At 36.4% G+C, this 17,336-nt stretch overlaps 2 protein-coding genes across 2 annotated transcripts; one reads left to right on the top strand and one right to left on the bottom strand.

Moving 5' to 3' along the window:
* The first annotated feature begins 6,895 nt into the window (after window positions 1–6,895).
* Window positions 6,896–11,307, top strand: LOC130716880 (transcription factor ICE1-like). Its single transcript, XM_057566914.1, has 4 exons — window positions 6,896–8,154; window positions 8,618–8,848; window positions 9,945–10,115; window positions 11,060–11,307. Exons 1-4 carry the CDS (start codon window positions 7,162–7,164, stop codon window positions 11,141–11,143), a joined length of 1,479 nt encoding a protein of 492 aa, XP_057422897.1. The 5' UTR covers window positions 6,896–7,161; the 3' UTR covers window positions 11,144–11,307.
* Window positions 11,308–12,189: 882 nt separating this feature from the next.
* LOC130716874 (auxin response factor 2B-like) lies at window positions 12,190–17,100 on the bottom strand. The gene is made up of 15 exons (XM_057566903.1): window positions 16,743–17,100; window positions 16,545–16,657; window positions 16,193–16,288; window positions 16,040–16,096; window positions 15,738–15,893; window positions 15,559–15,643; window positions 15,340–15,430; window positions 15,095–15,259; window positions 14,803–14,922; window positions 14,565–14,640; window positions 14,314–14,485; window positions 13,308–14,230; window positions 13,036–13,226; window positions 12,720–12,926; window positions 12,190–12,569 (listed from the first exon to the last, which is right to left on the bottom strand). Exons 1-14 carry the CDS (start codon window positions 16,849–16,851, stop codon window positions 12,743–12,745), a joined length of 2,538 nt encoding a protein of 845 aa, XP_057422886.1. The 5' UTR covers window positions 16,852–17,100; the 3' UTR covers window positions 12,190–12,569; window positions 12,720–12,742.
* Between the last annotated feature and the right edge of the window lie 236 nt (window positions 17,101–17,336).

Below are 17,336 nucleotides of genomic sequence, written 5' to 3'. Positions count from 1 at the left end.
TAAGCTAATAAAAAATTATAATATCATAAAGTATAGTGACCATCTTTTTTTATCTACAAAAGAGAAGGGTGTTAATTTGAACTGGCCCGACCCACGATGGACTAACATATTTCTGGATTACTAATTCACCAGATCAGCCTAGCCTTCTACGGACTGCAGGTTGAATGGGCCAGTCATTATTTTAAAAAAGACTTTTTTTGGTGTTGGAAAAAAAATAGAGGGGTTGTGGGTGATAAAAGGATAAATCTCAGGAGAGGTAAGTGTCATAATGATAAACTTTAAGAGATGTTAGTGCAATATTTCAAATAAAAAAGGGTGGCTAATGTCTTATTAATTAATAAAGGGGAGGTCACTGCAATAATGATTAACCTCAGGGGAGGACGGGAGGTGAGTGCAGAGAAGGTAATAAGAAATTTACCTTCTCTATCATGTAAAAAAGGAAACACGTGAAAACAGAGAAGGTAATAAGAAATTTACTACCTCCTTCCTTATTTATTAGACCCCTTAGTGACACACCTAATGTTCCTTAATATAATATCCTTTACTAGATTTTTAAAAATAATATTATAATGTTCCATATTTACCCCTTGCATTTGTTATCTTTATCTTTCTTTAATTTTAAAATTTTGCCCATCACCCACTTAGGGATGGCAACGGAAAGGATCGAGCACAGGTTTTACAATACCAAACCCAAACCCAAATCCAAACACTTATGAGCGATAAAATGTGAAATTCATGCACAACCTCATTAGGTTTCAGATTTACCTGAAACCCAAACTCAAACCTATTACTTACGTGAAATAGCAACCCGTCCCAGAACCCGTTCAAGAACCTACTTCCATAAAAAAAAAGTGAAATTCATAGGAAAAAAAATGTATTATTCATCATCCTCATCCATCACCAAAGTGAGATAACAATAGTTTAGAGTTTACTTTCTCAAACATACAAAAGTACAATTAATCATCAAACACTAAGAACAAAGTTTATAAATATACATGTATGAAGTTATTTTTTTGTAATTTTATGCTTTGGGTATTTTTGGGTTCGTGTTCGGGCGGGTATGGGCACAGATTTAACTAATATCAAACTCAAACCCATAAACTACTACAGTAACGAGCAAAACACAAATTCAAATCCAGCAAACTCGGATTTTGTCCGTCAAATTGAATCGGGTTCGGGCGAGTACCCATGAGTTTGGGCAAAATTGTCATCCTACACCCACTATTCATGCTTGCCAACCAATTTTATTAATCATCTACTTAATTCACGATTGGCTTAATTCAATTTCAAAAATCTTCAGCCTAGCGCGCGTGTTTTTGCCAACCAATTTTATGAATGCAATTTTCATCTTCTTCATCTTCTGAAGTCTGAACACACTAATTTGTTCAAGTCCAGGTGCAATTTTTTTGTTTCTCTCTCCAGTGTTAAAGCATCAGGTTCTGAGTGATTTAAAAAGCTCAATAACTTTGCCTTTTTTAAAAAAAAAATTAAAATTGGGGGAACTGAATTTTTGTGTGATTAGACAAACAAATTACACTTGAAATTTACTCATCTTCAATTTGGTTGGAAGTGAAATTTTTTGCTTAGTTCAAAACCTCTCTCCAAATTTTTTTATTCAAACTTTTAAAATCTGTACCTCAAATTATCCTTTAACCGGTTGTTCTTCTTTGTCAACGCTACTAAGGACCTATGGGTGGGACTACCCTATTAATGTATTGTATAGTAGAAGATTTTTTAAATTACTATTCCAAACCTCTATCTCAAATTTTCTCACATACATATCCAAAAAAATTCAAATTGGTGGCAGTACCATTTTCTTGGAGCTCTTAAGTTTTAAAACCATTTATTTTTTCTAACTTAAATATTGTATGAGAAATAAAAGTTTAAAAGTTTGTTAGGAGAGATAGTTTGTTAACTTTAGAGAGATAGTGAAATTCAATAAGGGTAAATATGTAAAATTGCATTATATTTTTTTAAATTAAAACATTAAATAGTTTCATTACATGTTTTATTGATAAGCGTAATTGTCTGAACCAGTCCTTATAAAAAGGGACGGAGGAAGTATTATTTTTATTTTTTATGCTTATTTTTATTTAAACATATTTATGTTTAATGAAAACATATTTATGTTTAATGAAAAAATGAATAAATAAGAAAACCATCAAATAAAGGACAAATGACAAAGCTTACCTATAAAATAATAAAGTACTCATTTTTTTCATAATTTATTAATGTGATAACTCTCACAATTGGAGGTTTTCGACCCGCTTTCTCCTTTGCATGTGGCCGAGTCCTTTGAAACCGAGGTCTTGCCTTAAGAAAAAAGGCTTAAGAAGACAAAGGACAACATTGTTTTCTGATGAGAATCATTCAGGACTCGTGGCTTTCTGAAGAAAATTTGGATGGGTTACAAGTTTTGGGTGGTGTCTCCTTCAAATGAGTGTGGAGTTGGTCTCTTCAGAAGCGGGCAACCTCGTGCCTGAAGTTATCACTCATCCGGAAGTTAATTCTTGGTCAGTTTCGGAAGGGTCACAAGTGACAAACCCTCCGGCGATGACTAATCCTATCATTTTCCTAATTAATACATGGACAAAAATTAAAAATAATTTTATCTAGAAATGAAAGCTAAACCGCACACCTTATAAATACATGGACTAAAATGATAGGTAGCCCCTTTTTTGAACCAGAGTTTTCAAAATAATGAAAGAGGTAAATAACATAAATTAGCACATTTATTCCATCTCTTAATTTGTGTGTCCTTGAGAATAAATATATATATGTCACTATACACTTCCAAGTATTTGTGTAATGTAACCTGCTGAGCAGCTAGCAATGGTGGAATTCAAAATTTGGGGTGCATGATGAGTGGACAAGTTGATGAGCAGAGTACAGAATTCAAATATTTTGTGACGATGACATATCCCACAAGACAAGGGCAAATTAACGTTCTGTGTCCCATGTTCACGAGGTTAGTGTAGAAATCATAAAGGAGAGTATCTTCCCTTCCCTATACCCACTGACTGCAACTTATTTAAGATTTTGTCCCTCTCTGGTTTCTAACACCTTCGAGCAAATGTGCGGTTTTTATTCAATTTCTTGCATTCAATTCTCGTCCAGAATTACACATGGATGATGTAATTACAATTACACTTTGTGGACCCAAACCCTACTCTACTATGCTTTGTGGTGTAGCTTGACAAATGTGATTGTAGTACTATATTTTCCATTCTAATTATTTCTATAAGAGTCTCCCATTGGAGAAAAAATAGACATAAAACAAATACTTCCTTCTTCATATTTAAATATTTTAAAATAATTAAAATATGTTACATATAGCTTAATTACTTATTAATAGAACTGAAAACTAGTAATTGATTCATTTACTACATGTCTAATTTTTGAATTTCAAGTTAAAGTTTAAAAAATAGAAAGAAAAAAAGTTAAAAAAGTTAATCCCAACATAATGTGAATGTTTCCGATTCGAATAAGATTATGGAAAAATACATGTATTACAAAAACAAGAGTAAATACACAAATTTTTGGAGAAGTGTATAGTGACATATATTTATTTATTCTAAGGACACACAAATTAAGAGATGGAATAAATGTGCTAATTTATGTTCTTTACCTCTTTGATTATTTTGAAAACTCTGGTTCAAAAAAGGGGCTACCTATCATTTTAGTTCATGTATTTATAAATTATAGATAAAATTATTTTTTATTTTTGTCCATGCATTTAGGAAAATGCTAGGATTAGTCATCGCCGGAGGGTTTGTCTCTTGTGACCCTTTCGAAACTGAAGAAGAATTAATTTCCGGATGAGAGATAACTTTAGGCAGGAGGTTTTTCGTCTCCGAAGAGACCTAGTTCATACTCATTTGAAGAGATACCACCCGAGACTTGTAACCCATTTGAATTTTTTTTAGGGTTAGCTCAAGTGGTAAGAGTTAGGAGACATATGGTTGAGTGAGATGAAGGGTGAAGGGTCCAGGGTTCGAATCCTAAAGATAGACTAATTTATTAATATTACTAACAACTAACATTTACCTATAAAAAAACAAGAGTGATGATAGGATAGGTAGACTGATAGCTAGGAAGCTAATTCCTATTAAGGACAATCATTAGGAACCCTAAAATCTAAACTAAGAAGAAGATAAGAAAAGGATAGAAAGGAAAGACTTGTTCAATTTTCTTGTTAACATTTCACAATGGAAGCAATACAACTTATATTATCTATCCATTTAAGGAATGAAAGGTGACCTTACATGTGACACCATTCTAGGAAATATAATATTTTAGATCATAAGATATAATAAAAAGCTAGAATTATTAAACTAATATTCATAAAAGAGCAATATAATGAGACTATCTATTTCTGGCCCAACTAATTAATAGAAGCTCATGAGATGAGGCTTCTATTATAGACATACACTTTATAATAGACATTCATTAAATATATGTTTTTGTGGAGACTTATAACACCCACAACACTTTGTGATGATTAAAAACCTCTGCAATATTGTATGTCAAAAGGGTATTCACTAAAAGTGAATATCAATCAATCATTCTTGAGAAATATAAAGATATACCTGAAACAATTTGAGAAGTAATTAACCAAAACAAATTAAACCAAGAATAGACTATAGTGTAGTGTAGCATGTCCATTGTCCATACTGTGGTAGATAGAGAGAGTGGGAGGTGTTATAGTTTGGATTGGGCAGTAACTGCGGTGACATAAAAAAGCTTCACGAGATACTTGGGACAGTATTATATTCAGCCTCCCTGCCTTCATTCTAAGTCACTGCATATTAGTCTTCTTTCTCGATCTCTAGTTTTCTACCACCTTTCATAATATTCAGTAAGAAAGAAAAATGGTACTCTTTTAAATGTCAAAATCACAATTATTAATTGTATCTCAATCTCCTCTCTGTTTCTAGCTACACCTATTCCCAATTCACAACAAACCTTATCCAGCTATTTATGGTAATCTCTATATATTGCTTTACTGTTTTTTCAATAAAAAACGACACTTATAAACAAATAACAACAAATAAAGAAGAAAATTGTATAATATGAATTAATAATAATGTTATTTTTCGATTTTTGAGATAAAAACAACAATAATTAAATCTCAAGACATCCAACAAATGTACATATTAGTAGCAATTTTAACTCATAGGTGTTTGCAGAAGTTATAGACTTTCGCTAACATGTATGTCAATTGAAATAATTGAATGTCGCGAGATTTTCATATGCATCTAAAAACAAAGACAGATGTTTTGCATTTTATGGAAACATTAAGGAAGAAAATAGCAAATTAATGGCCGATGCAATTGAGAACCTTTGCAACTTCATAGAAAGCAAAAGAGAGCAAGCAAGGCACCCTTAACAAGCAGACAAAACAGGCTTGTATTGCATGGAATTTATCATAAGCGTTGCCTCTTACATGCATCAACGAAACTTGTACATTCTTACAATTAATCCCATCCACGCCAAAGATGCTTAAAAAAGGTTCCTAAAGTTAACATGAATTTGACATTGTTAAGTTACTTTGCTTATAAAAAGCCTTCTGAAAAGCCACTGCCGGTAGTCTAGACTCAATCAAACATGGAATTTTCAGAAACCAAATTAGGACCCTTTTTTATGTTTTTGCATGGAGACCAGGCCACATGTCATTATACATTTCTTGTGCTTATGAATCAAATAAAGTCTCTATCCCATTATGCACTAAAATTTATATATGCATATAATTGTAAACTCACTAATCAAATAATATTCACGTGTTCAAAGTAAATAGATAAATGAAATTATATTGGCATTCATAAGAGGGAATAACTTGCTTCTTTCTTTAATGCCGTGTTTAGACTCACATTTAAGAGGACAAATTTGGCCAAGTTGAATGCAAAAAGTCCGATCCTTAGATACCAAATGATTACAGAAATACTTTGCCACAACTTGGCCTACCTGCCGTATATAGTGTTGTGCAAATGAATCTAAGTCATAACCCAAAAAAAACATATACATAAGTTTGGTATAATTAACTTATAGTTATCGGAAACTATTAATGAACACGCTAAATAATTTTTCTACATAAATTTATAGTGGTTAAAAACCGCCGCTAATACATATGTTGAAAAAGTGTTCGGACATTCCGTATGTTTATGTTTATGTTTAAGCAATCTTTACTTACACACACATAAACAAGAAATGATGATAAAGGTAACTGCTATGTGAAAACAACTTTTTCATATCCTAAATATCTACCCTCATATCTTATGATAAAAATTGGCAAGCACAACTATATGTGACAATAAAAAACACTAATAATCTACACGACATGTTGTATGTCTTTTTTTTTTTTACTAAATACATCGAGTATTGCGTATCCATATGTACGACATGATTAACTTATAAGATTGATTGGTTAGGTTTCATGTGAACAAAATTCATAACATCAATCATTACCCAAAATTGACATGTGAAAATGTGGAAGTTTGCTTGATAATATTAACAAACGGTATATCTCTAACACATACTATTGGTATTTTGAGCCGAATTTTAGATAGCAATCTTTACTCGTAATTGCGTGCATAACATAAACGAATTTAGAATTCCAACAAATGAGCTGGAGTGCAATTATATTAGCATCAACGTACATTAGTCCACAATTATGCAACGTAACGACATTTGTAACCACCATCATTACGGTATTTCGAAACCCTCATTTTAAGACCCTCCTCCTAATGCCCTACCTAGTTGTAACGGGAGAAAAGTGAAGCTTTCTTCCACGTGTAGAAACAACAACAACACAAAGCACCAACACAAAAATTCACCAAAGGGTGTTTCCATGTGATGCTCATCCTACTCACCATGCTTTGCAGCACTATATATGGACAAGCGTATATATAACGTTCGAACCCCTACTATGCCTGTCTCCAAAATCACAATCTCAACAAAACTCCCCAAAAAACAAAACACAAACATGAATAAATAAAAAGCAAATGCCCTTTTCCTTCTGCAACATCCTTTTCCCCTTCCTTTCTGCTCCTTTCCTTTAACTTCCCTCTCCTTCATGTTCTTCTCTTTCTGTCCCCAAAAGAAACCCCATTAGCCAAAGACTCAAAACTTTTTGTCAGAACAGAATCACATTCAAAAAAAGCTATGTTGTCCAGAATAAACAACGGTTCCTGGATGGATGAAAGAGAGGATGAAAACTCTGCTTCTGCTTCTTGGGCCAGAAACTCCAAGCCAAACTCCACTGGTTTTGTTGAAAACAGAGATGATTTGGGTTCTCTCTGTGCTTTGAAACCCATGCTTGAAGTGGATGAGGAATGGTTCATGATGAGGGACATGGCTTTTGACAACGTTTTGCTCCAAACCGTGGACTCTCACTCTGCATCTTCATGTTCTCCATCTTCCTCTGTTTTCAACACACTTGAACCTTCATCATCGCAGTATTTTCTGCCTCCGAATCCCAAACCACCCACTTTATCTTCTCTTCTCAACCCTTTTGACATGGGGTTTCTTGATCCTCAAGGTTCCACCACTTCTTCTCTTCTGGGTAGCTTCGTTGAGCTGAACAACTCAAAACCCCAGTTAACACTTCCTAACTTCACCTCAGGCACTACCATGACCATGCCCCATTTGCCACAAAGCAACACTTCCTTTGGAGGATTTCAGAACTTGGAAGAAGCTTCTGGAAAGACTCCATTTCTGAACAGGTCCAAGATTTTGAGACCGCTTGAATCTTTGCCTCCTTCTGGGGCACAACCTACTCTGTTTCAGAAGAGAGCTGCGCTTAGAAAAAACATGGGTTCGGGTTCTTCTCCTGTTCAGAGTAAGGGTGAAATTGGTGAAGGGAGTGATAAGAAAAGGAAGCTGAGTATTGGAGATGAGTACGAAGATGCGAGCTTTGATGGGTCTGGGTTGAACTATGATTCTGATGACTTGATTGAGAGTAAGATGGAAGAGAATAGTGCTAAGAATGGTGGAGCCTCTAATGGCAACAATAGCACTGTCACTGGCGGCGGTGTGGATCAGAAAGGGAAGAAGAAGGGATTGCCTGCTAAGAATTTGATGGCGGAACGCCGCCGTAGGAAGAAGCTCAATGATAGGCTCTACATGCTGAGGTCCGTTGTTCCAAAGATTAGCAAAGTAAGAGTGCTTTTCATCAATCTCTTAAAGTTCAAATCTTATGTTTTGCCATTACTTTTTAGAATTGTGTTTAGAGAATTTTGTCTTTCTTAGTTGATAGATTATGAATATTAATGTGATCTATGACTATGTTAATCAATGTTAAGATGAAGATATATAAGCATGTTCGGGTCAACTTCTCTTTCATTTAGAATCAATTTTGAGAGGCAGAAACTACTTGCGTGAATTGACTTTAGCTTCAGAATCAATTGTGAATCAATGTTAAGATGAAGACATATAACATGTTCGGATTAACTTCTCTTTTTCTTATATCAATCCAGAGAGCCAAAAGCTACTTTCGTGACCATCTCCCCGGAATTGATTTTAGCTACATAATTAATTGCTGCAGAAGAATTTTAAAAAATTTAGTGTGATTTGTGGTGGATCTCTAGATTGTATGACATGGTTTTGTTTGGTTTGGTAGATGGACAGGGCATCAATCCTTGGGGATGCAATTGAGTATCTGAAGGAACTGCTGCAAAGGATCAATGATCTTCACAATGAGCTGGAGTCCACACCTAATTCTGGGTCTTGTTCACTCACACCTGTTTCAAGCTTCCATCCTTTGACACCTACTCCAACAGCACTTCCTGGCCGTATTAAAGAAGAACTGTGCCCCAGCTCATTGCCAAGCCCCAATGGCCAACCTGCCAGGGTAATGTTGTTAATGTTGTTATGTCCTTTTTGTCTTTTTGCTCAGATCTTGATCTTAAATAGACATTGCTTCCTTGCTTCCTATTCCTGTTAACTAGAAATATTGTCAAGATGCACAACTTTTATGCTTGCTTTCTTGCTGATTTGAATTTGTGCTTGTTTTGGGGTGTGAAAATGAAGGAACCGTATAATCATATTTTGCCAAGTTTATGCTCCTCAATCTTGGTTTAACTCTCTAGGTTTCACTTAGAATGATCATTTGTACTCATTTGATTTCTCATTCATATCTCACTAATGAAATATGCCATCACTGTATGAGTATGACAACAGTAGAGTTATTTGGTTTTCCAACTATTGGCACATTTAATTACATTTTGTTTTTGGAATGACAAATTGCATATTTTTTTTGGATTTCCGTTGAATTTAATGTATATTCACATTGAACTTTACTGCAGTAAAATTATGTTTCTCTGATTCACGTTCAACTCAACGTTTCAAATTTTAATTTATCCATTTATGATAATACTTTGGCATACGTGAAACCACATTAGCGTATTCAAAAATGCTAACTCATACATACATTCACCTAATTCCAATGTGCTTTATGAGAATAGAGGTGGAGATTGGATTCAGTAAACGTGTTTTCATTTTTTACATGTGTGATTTTTAAATGATATGTCATAATTTAATTGTTGAAACGTACCGAGATTGATGTATGTTTTTAAATTGAGTTTTGGAGGGGGAAAGAGAAGGGAAAGGCTTATGGGAAGCCCACTTCTTGTTCAAATGGGAGAGGCTTTGAGATATTTCTAATAACCCTTAAGGCCTCTCAAAACCTTCTCCTAGTTATATTTTTTAATTCCCCCAAATTTGGGGTTTTTGACTCCCAAGCAAAAGAAAGGCTTGCCCTCTTAACCCCTCTCTTGCCTTCATCTACCCTTCTCCTCAAAGTCTTTCCCTACCCTTTCCTTAAAACTCACAAACACCCTAAATATGAACAAAGGATTTGAGTACCTCATAGACATGGTCGAGAGTTTTGTTGTTATTAATTAGAATGATCTAATGGGAATTTTTATTATTATTTTTACCCTGTATAGGTTGAGGTTCGGTTGCGTGAAGGAAGAGCTGTGAATATCCACATGTTTTGTGCCCGCAAACCCGGTTTGTTGCTCTCAACCATGAGGGCTTTGGATAATCTTGGTTTGGACATTCAGCAAGCTGTTATCAGCTGTTTCAATGGATTTGCTATGGATGTTTTTCGAGCTGAGGTAAAAAAAATTATTCTGTTATCAACATCTACAATTCTACACCACTTGGAAATCAAACATGTTGCATCCATACTACAAAGCTTAATTGATATTTTTCCTAGTTCACTCACCTGTTGCAAATTATAACATTATGATATTTTAATAATGATATCCTTATCCATCAATGGCTTAAGTGTTGAAATGCTATTTCGAAATCAAATATGCTCTATAGCTGTTTTTATGATCACAAGTCATAACTATTGTTGAAGTAAATAAGAAAAAAAAAAAATTCATGCCCTCCTGCAAAGTGGAGGATGGTATACAAATATAAAGGAGTGGTACCAATAAGTGATTGATTAGTATTAAAATTTAGATTAGATCTAAATCCACATCAAAAGCTAGTTTAAAGGTGAGAATTATTTTACCTTTATAAAGACTTTTTTGAGAATATCTCTTATCAATGTGAGGCTTCTCAGTTCAAGGTTAAGACATATGGAGCATGAGATTTATAAGCACATTTGCGGCTGACCCATATATATGGGTCTCCAACAAATGAATTATAATAAGTTCTGATACCATATTAGAATTCGGGTTGGAGCCTAAAAATTAATTTAGGAGTGAGGGTTGTTCTACTTTTTATCATGACTATTTTAGCTATATATTTAGTCAATGTGAGATTTATCAACGACTAGTGTAACAAATGTTATGCGACTAATATAAAAAAAAAATTAGTATTTTAGTGATTAAGAAGTAGAGGATAGCATAATTGCATAACCCTCTTACTAATACATTATTAAATAGTAGATGCATTTAATACTTTGAAAGCTTAAAAACATTCAGTTCTTTCTTCATTTAGTAATAAGAAGTTTAGAATTATTTATTAAAAAATCATTATCACCGTTAAAGTGAAGCTTGATTTTAAGTTTATTTCTATAATTCAAATACTAACATTGGCTCTATTTCAGCAATGCAACGAAGGTCAGGAAGTCCATCCGGAGCACATCAAAGCAATACTATTGGAGTCAGCTGGCTTCCATGGCTTGATCTAATTAGTTTTAGCAAGGAACAAACTAGTACCTGCCATTTCAAACAGTTAATTTAGAAAGTTTAATCAAGTTTTTACATTTTAATTCATTTCCAAATTCAAGTGTACGGTACTGGCTTCTGGTAATTACTTGACTTTTAAGTTGAATTAGAAGATATTTTCATATGATATTAACCTCTCTAACATCAATTACACAATGTTTGGCACATTTCACGTGTTGGAGTTCAATCGGTCGGAGAACTTTTCTTGACACGCGTTTTGATGCGGAGCTTGTAGTATTTTCTTTCTGCCTAAATATTTTTTTCCCTAATGTATTCTCACAAACCGGCAATCATGAGACTTAACACTTGAGGCTCAATGATCACATTAAGTCGGTAGGCATCTTTAACAAATCATTTCTCATATACACCGCTCAGATATCAAACTTTAGATTAGAAGCTTAAAGAGTTCAGCTATCAATTATCTACCTGCTGTGCTATTTCTTATACCTTTGTGCCCAACTTATTGTCCTCTTTATATTATTGTTTTCAAAGAGGACCAAGCTTTAAAGCGACCCTTATATTGGTGTCCCCCCATCCCCACCAATTAAACATGGCCATCACAATTTTATAATGCCTTTCCCTTTACACTAGAAGTAGATGAAAAATAAGACAATGGTTTCTGCTACCCATACATGCACAGTGAAGCTTCCTTTTAAAAATCATAATTCCAAATGATAAAACCCTTGTGGTGACGGTTGTCACAATATCAACCGCTGGAAACAATGTCCCATTATTAACGTGCCATTATAGTACTATGTTGTCCCAATAGTAATGTAGTAATAGCAGCTTAATCACGTAATCTCCACAAATGTCCAAGGAGGCGTGGACCACGCCACCCCTTGTTTCCACCCAAAGGGTTATTTTCATTAATTGTATAAACAATGTTCATAAATGTTACTAATCAAAATCTAAGATAACAATTAAAAATATCAAAGCTCAAACTACCTTTTACTTTTTATTGATAATACTTAAGGATCCTGCTCACACATTATAATTAGCCATTGTGCAATGAAATTGAAGATTACTATCCACAATTCTCATTAATCAAAATTAAAATCAGATAAACTAGATACCAGCCAATCAACCATTAAGCTGCTATTGTGTATGAACTTCATTACATTAATTAATGGGTTGGTGTTCTGAGGGAGGGAGAGAAACAACTATGTACAGAAGAGAAGGCTATCTCCACCCCCATAACACCCTCGTTCAAAACACAATGATTACATATAACTGGGCAGACACATTCATTGCCATCTCATTCAGGATCTCCAAAATTGGATGGATGGATACTCATTCATTGCCATCTCTACATTCTGATTCAAAGCGTCTTCATGTCATGTTCTCTAACCGGATGACTTGACGCCAGTTCCCTACTTTCCACCTCGGAGTCTGTTGAAAAACAAAATTGTTACACCATGAGATACTTCTACTAAACTAGAGTCGAAGTTCACGTATGGTAACACCACATGGAGGATTTTCATATAAGAAAGCTAAAATCATTCAATCCAGTACTACCTCTAATGGGTGCGGAGAGTTTACCTGAAAGCTATGGAAAACCACTACTAATTATCAGGGCCATTGTCTGAATTTAGTTTCTGATGCAGCTGAGCTTTAACTTCTTTTGCATCCGTGCCTTCGCTAGCTGACAGATTCTCTTCATTTTTCGAACTCAAGGTACCTGGACTCATTTTCTGAATCTCCTCTTTCGGGTAGATATAAATTTTCCGAACCATTGAACAGAACTCCCTGAATTAAATGCATATAAAATTAATGTGAATCGTGACATTCTCAAGGGGGAAAAACATGAAATAATCAGGAGCAAATCAAAGTCGTATAACCAAATACAGATACTTACTGCCATGGATCATCGCCTACAAGCATCATGTCACCCTCATTATCAGTATAGACAATGAGCCATTCCTTTTTTGTTGACATTAATTCACCCCCAAAGTCAAACAGCTGATCCAATTCAGCAACCAATTCTTCATAGCCGCTGTACTTCGTAAGGTCTACTGACCTACCAAGTGCAATCCCCTTCTTGTGAACCTAAAACAAACAGCAAGTGATTAAATTTCCCCACAAATTTCTAACTATTTTTTTTTCTTAATCAACAGTGAAGGACCTTACTTTAGTGCAACTCCTGGCAGAACTTTGTGATTTGGATTGAACATCTTTCAGATGCAGATGAGAAGTTTGAAATGACTTTTCAGGGTCATAAACGACAACTTGACCATCTTCTAGTTTTGAGCCCTTTGAGTGATCTGAATTCTGATCTTCAGAAGTTCTGTGTTGACGTGATGCAATATGCATTGGATCAGCTGTCTCAGTTGTCCCATTTCTTTGTGATACAGAAGGTTCTGGTGCAACAGGGCTACTGATAAGTGAAATGCCAAATAGCTTACAGTCACCATCTTTTGGCTTAACAGCCTCACAAGCTTTCACTGACAATGGCTTCGACATTAGTTCTCTTGAACGAGGACTCTGATATTGAGTTGAGGATGGGTGTGGCATCAAGTTTCCATGTGAATGCTCAACTTTATGGCCATGGAGCATAGGGTATTCACCGAATGCAGTGTACCTCGAACTTCCTCGAGCTTGGTAAGCTGTATCATCACCATGTGCAGAACCTTTTGTATTGTCCAAGAGGTTCAGTGACAGACCCGAAGGTGTTACGTGCCACGTATGATGCACATGAAGATTGCCTTCATGATCCACTGAAGGCTTTCTAGCAGGATAAGCTACATGGGTCATTTGATCACCCATGGATGCATGAGAAGGATCTCCACCAGCCCCAAAGCCTGAAAGAAGATCTGAATACGTAGCCTCGTTCCTCCCCATTGACATCCAGCTCTCTGATCCATACCTCCTTGAAGTAGAAACAACATCCATTTTTTCATCATCTACTGCAGGTGGCCAAGCAACAGACTTCTCAGCCGTATCAGACTCATTGCTTTCTGCAATATTGCCTCTCAAGGTCGAGAATTCTTGACCTTGCAAGACCCTTGGAAACCCATTTGCAGGTAAAGGGTCTACACTTACTTTTGACGAAGCTGTTAAACATCGAAAAATATCAGGCCTCACTTCTAGAAAGGACTCTTTGAAACATCAAATATCCAGAGCTAAAAAACCATACCTTCTCGAGTAAGAACAGAAGAATCTGGCGATGAAAGAACAGCAATAGATCGAGGCCTTTTAGGTCTGGGCATTGAAAGAGGATTCAGAGCAGGAGGAGCAAGAGAAGGCTCTATTTTCCATGGGGAAACTCGGTCAGGACGAGGCGTGTTAGACGTTTCATCCCATCTCACCTAATTAACAAGAACAACTCCATTAAAGCATGCCTTATTTAAAAGTCATTAATAGGGGCACAAAGACTATAAATGCAACCTTGAGGCATCTCCATCTGGAATCTCTCCAACTTTTGGAATCAACATCTTCTATTCCAACAACGGTACCGGTAAACCTAAAATATAAACAAGCATGTCAAGGGCTTCATTTCATTCAAGTTGTATATTTAGTAACAATACAACAGAGATATTACATGACATTTTAAGTAGCAAAAAAAAAAAACAGCGCACACAATGACATGTCATTCAGACATTAAGTCAACATCAATCAATAATACCTCTGCTCCGGAGCTTCTTCACCTTCAAATCTCATTTTAAACCGCATTCCTACGGTATAATTTGTTTTGAGAGACTCCATATATTGATCATATGGAACAATGAACTCAGCAGGACTGGTCCTGTAAAATAACATAGACAGTAAGAGTTGTTAATCAGTGGTAGGAAAAGAATCGATTAAATAGAAGAAAAAACCTAAACAGGAGGTTGCAAACAGACATAGACTCAAACTAATGGTAATCATAATTAAACTACCAAGATCAACAGACGTCATTTCATGAATCAGTTACAAACCTGGGCTTGTAATAAACAGTGAATATAGTTCCCGTCAAGATAGCATGCCAAGCAGTTGCAAGGACCCCAAGATGCATGCTGTGGCTAGAGATAACTGATGGTGGAACATTGCCCTGCTGTCTCATTGCTCGCCTTACACCAACACGAAGTTCCCCATTCTCACCTCTGCAAGTCCATATATTAGTCCAGTTCAAAATAGAAGAGTGAAATTAACAAACTAGTACAATCTGAATCTCCATTCAAACCTTAGAAAAATAAATGCATCCCCAGCGACAAGCCTTTTGGAGCTCACAAAAACACTCCAACCACTCTGAAGTAAGTGTCTACGGGGTTGACCTGGAATTACACGAGCGATCAGTCCCAAGTCCCAACCAATGGACATGACGGAAAAAAGACAAGCTATAGGACATGACAATAAATCTGCAAAACCAGAGGAAGAAGGCAAATAATATGTCGGCAATTACCGCGAAAGATGTGTCTAAATCGCCATTCATTCCCATGCAAATCCTTAGCCGCCAATTCCTGGGTTGGTGGCTGCTTTGACATGTCCTGTTAACAAACAAGTGATTCATCCACCAGTCAGCTGTAGACACACAAAAACAAAACTAAGAGGAAATCGAGCGAGAAAGGCAAAGAATCAAACCAGTGGAGGAAGGCACTCATCAGCATGTCGTCTCAGCACGGAAAACCCACCATGGGTGCTGGTATCGGAGGCCGTCAAGGTTTTACAGAAAGAATGCACATGAAATCGTGGCGGCGGCGGTGGCGGAGGCTCCTTCTCCACGGCATTCTCATCTTGCTGCCATCCACACCCACATCCAAAAACAACAGAAGAACCATAAGGATGATGTTTTTTGCTTAATAACAACCCCATTCCAGAAATCCCCTCTACCCCCACCACACACACACACACAAAAAAAAAAACAACAAAAGCTTAGGACTTACATTTGGCTCAGGAAGTAAGGTCACCTGAGCAAACACCTCATCCGTATCCGGCTCCGCCTGAAAAAATCATTCAAAACTCTCAGCTCAAAGAGGATTAATTGCTTGCTTGGTTCAAAAGCATGGGAATTTTGAAAGAAAAAAGCAGAACACTACCTTCAGCTGCACGTTGATGACCCGGCATAGGATCTTAGATGGGAGATCGTAAACCGGCATATGCTCGTCCGCCACCTGATTCGTTGAAGCCTCCACCTAAAGGGAAGGAAAAACCATGTCAAGCACAAGAAAAATCAACAAAATGAAAAAAAAAACAAACCCATCAAACACCAATCCATGATCAAGAACACAAATTAAAAGAAGGGAAGAGCCAGAAGTGAAAAATGTAACAAATCTGAGCTCTAACTCCATGACAAAAACAGTACAATTTTTTTTTATAGAAAAAACATAAATAAATGAAGAAAATTAAATTAGATTAGATTAATATTGAGAATGATTGAAGATGATTTACCTGTTCAATATGTCCCTGAGGGAAGTAGAAGACTCGTTCTCCTTCCCGTGGCACCGTCACAAGAGGACCAGCACAAGCATGCCATAGCTCCCTGTACAGCGCAGCTTCCGCGTCTGCAAAAAGCAAACACAAACAGTTACAACACGCGACGACATGTTCCTCAAAACGAAACCTCAGAAAGAATTATCGGTTACCTACCTCTCGCCGTCGACGCTGAATGACCATTCTGTCCCTCGGTTGTTACGCTCCGACCACCATCACCGTGGTTCGGACAATTCCCCTTCATCGCCACCTCTGATGATGCCATTTCCGTGAAACTCACCACAGATCTCTCATCCGAAACACGCTCTTCACTGCTTCTCAGCTCAGTTTTTGTTTCTATTTCAGTCTGAACTGAATTTTGTTCTTCACGCTTTTTGTGAATATAGAAAGAAAGGGTTGCAGGAGGGGCAAAAACGAAACCACAAAAGCATGTGTATTGTGTGGTGTGCTTTTTTGAGGGGAAGAGAAGAGAAAAAGTGTGTGTGAGAAAAAAGATAGAGAAGAGAGACTTAACCAGTGGTCAAATCAGCGTGCAATAATTTCAACCACGGTCAATTCCCTTAACCAAATGGAAAGGGAACAGGCAGTTGGCGGTTATGGGGTGTTTTGTGACCGGGTGGAGGCGGTTGTATCGACGTGTGAGTAAAGGCGGCTGAGGGTGCAAACGGCGTTAACTAGTTGTCGACGAGGGATTGGATTGGCATGTAGCGGCGTGTGTCGTCACGGTAGCGGGAAAGTTGTTGTGTTTTT

The sequence above is a fragment of the Lotus japonicus genome, chromosome 1, assembly GCF_012489685.1.
Source record: "Lotus japonicus ecotype B-129 chromosome 1, LjGifu_v1.2".
NCBI lineage: Eukaryota > Viridiplantae > Streptophyta > Magnoliopsida > Fabales > Fabaceae > Lotus > Lotus japonicus.
The sequence above is the reverse complement of the archived record's forward strand: the minus strand, read 5'-3'. Positions and strand labels throughout refer to the sequence as shown.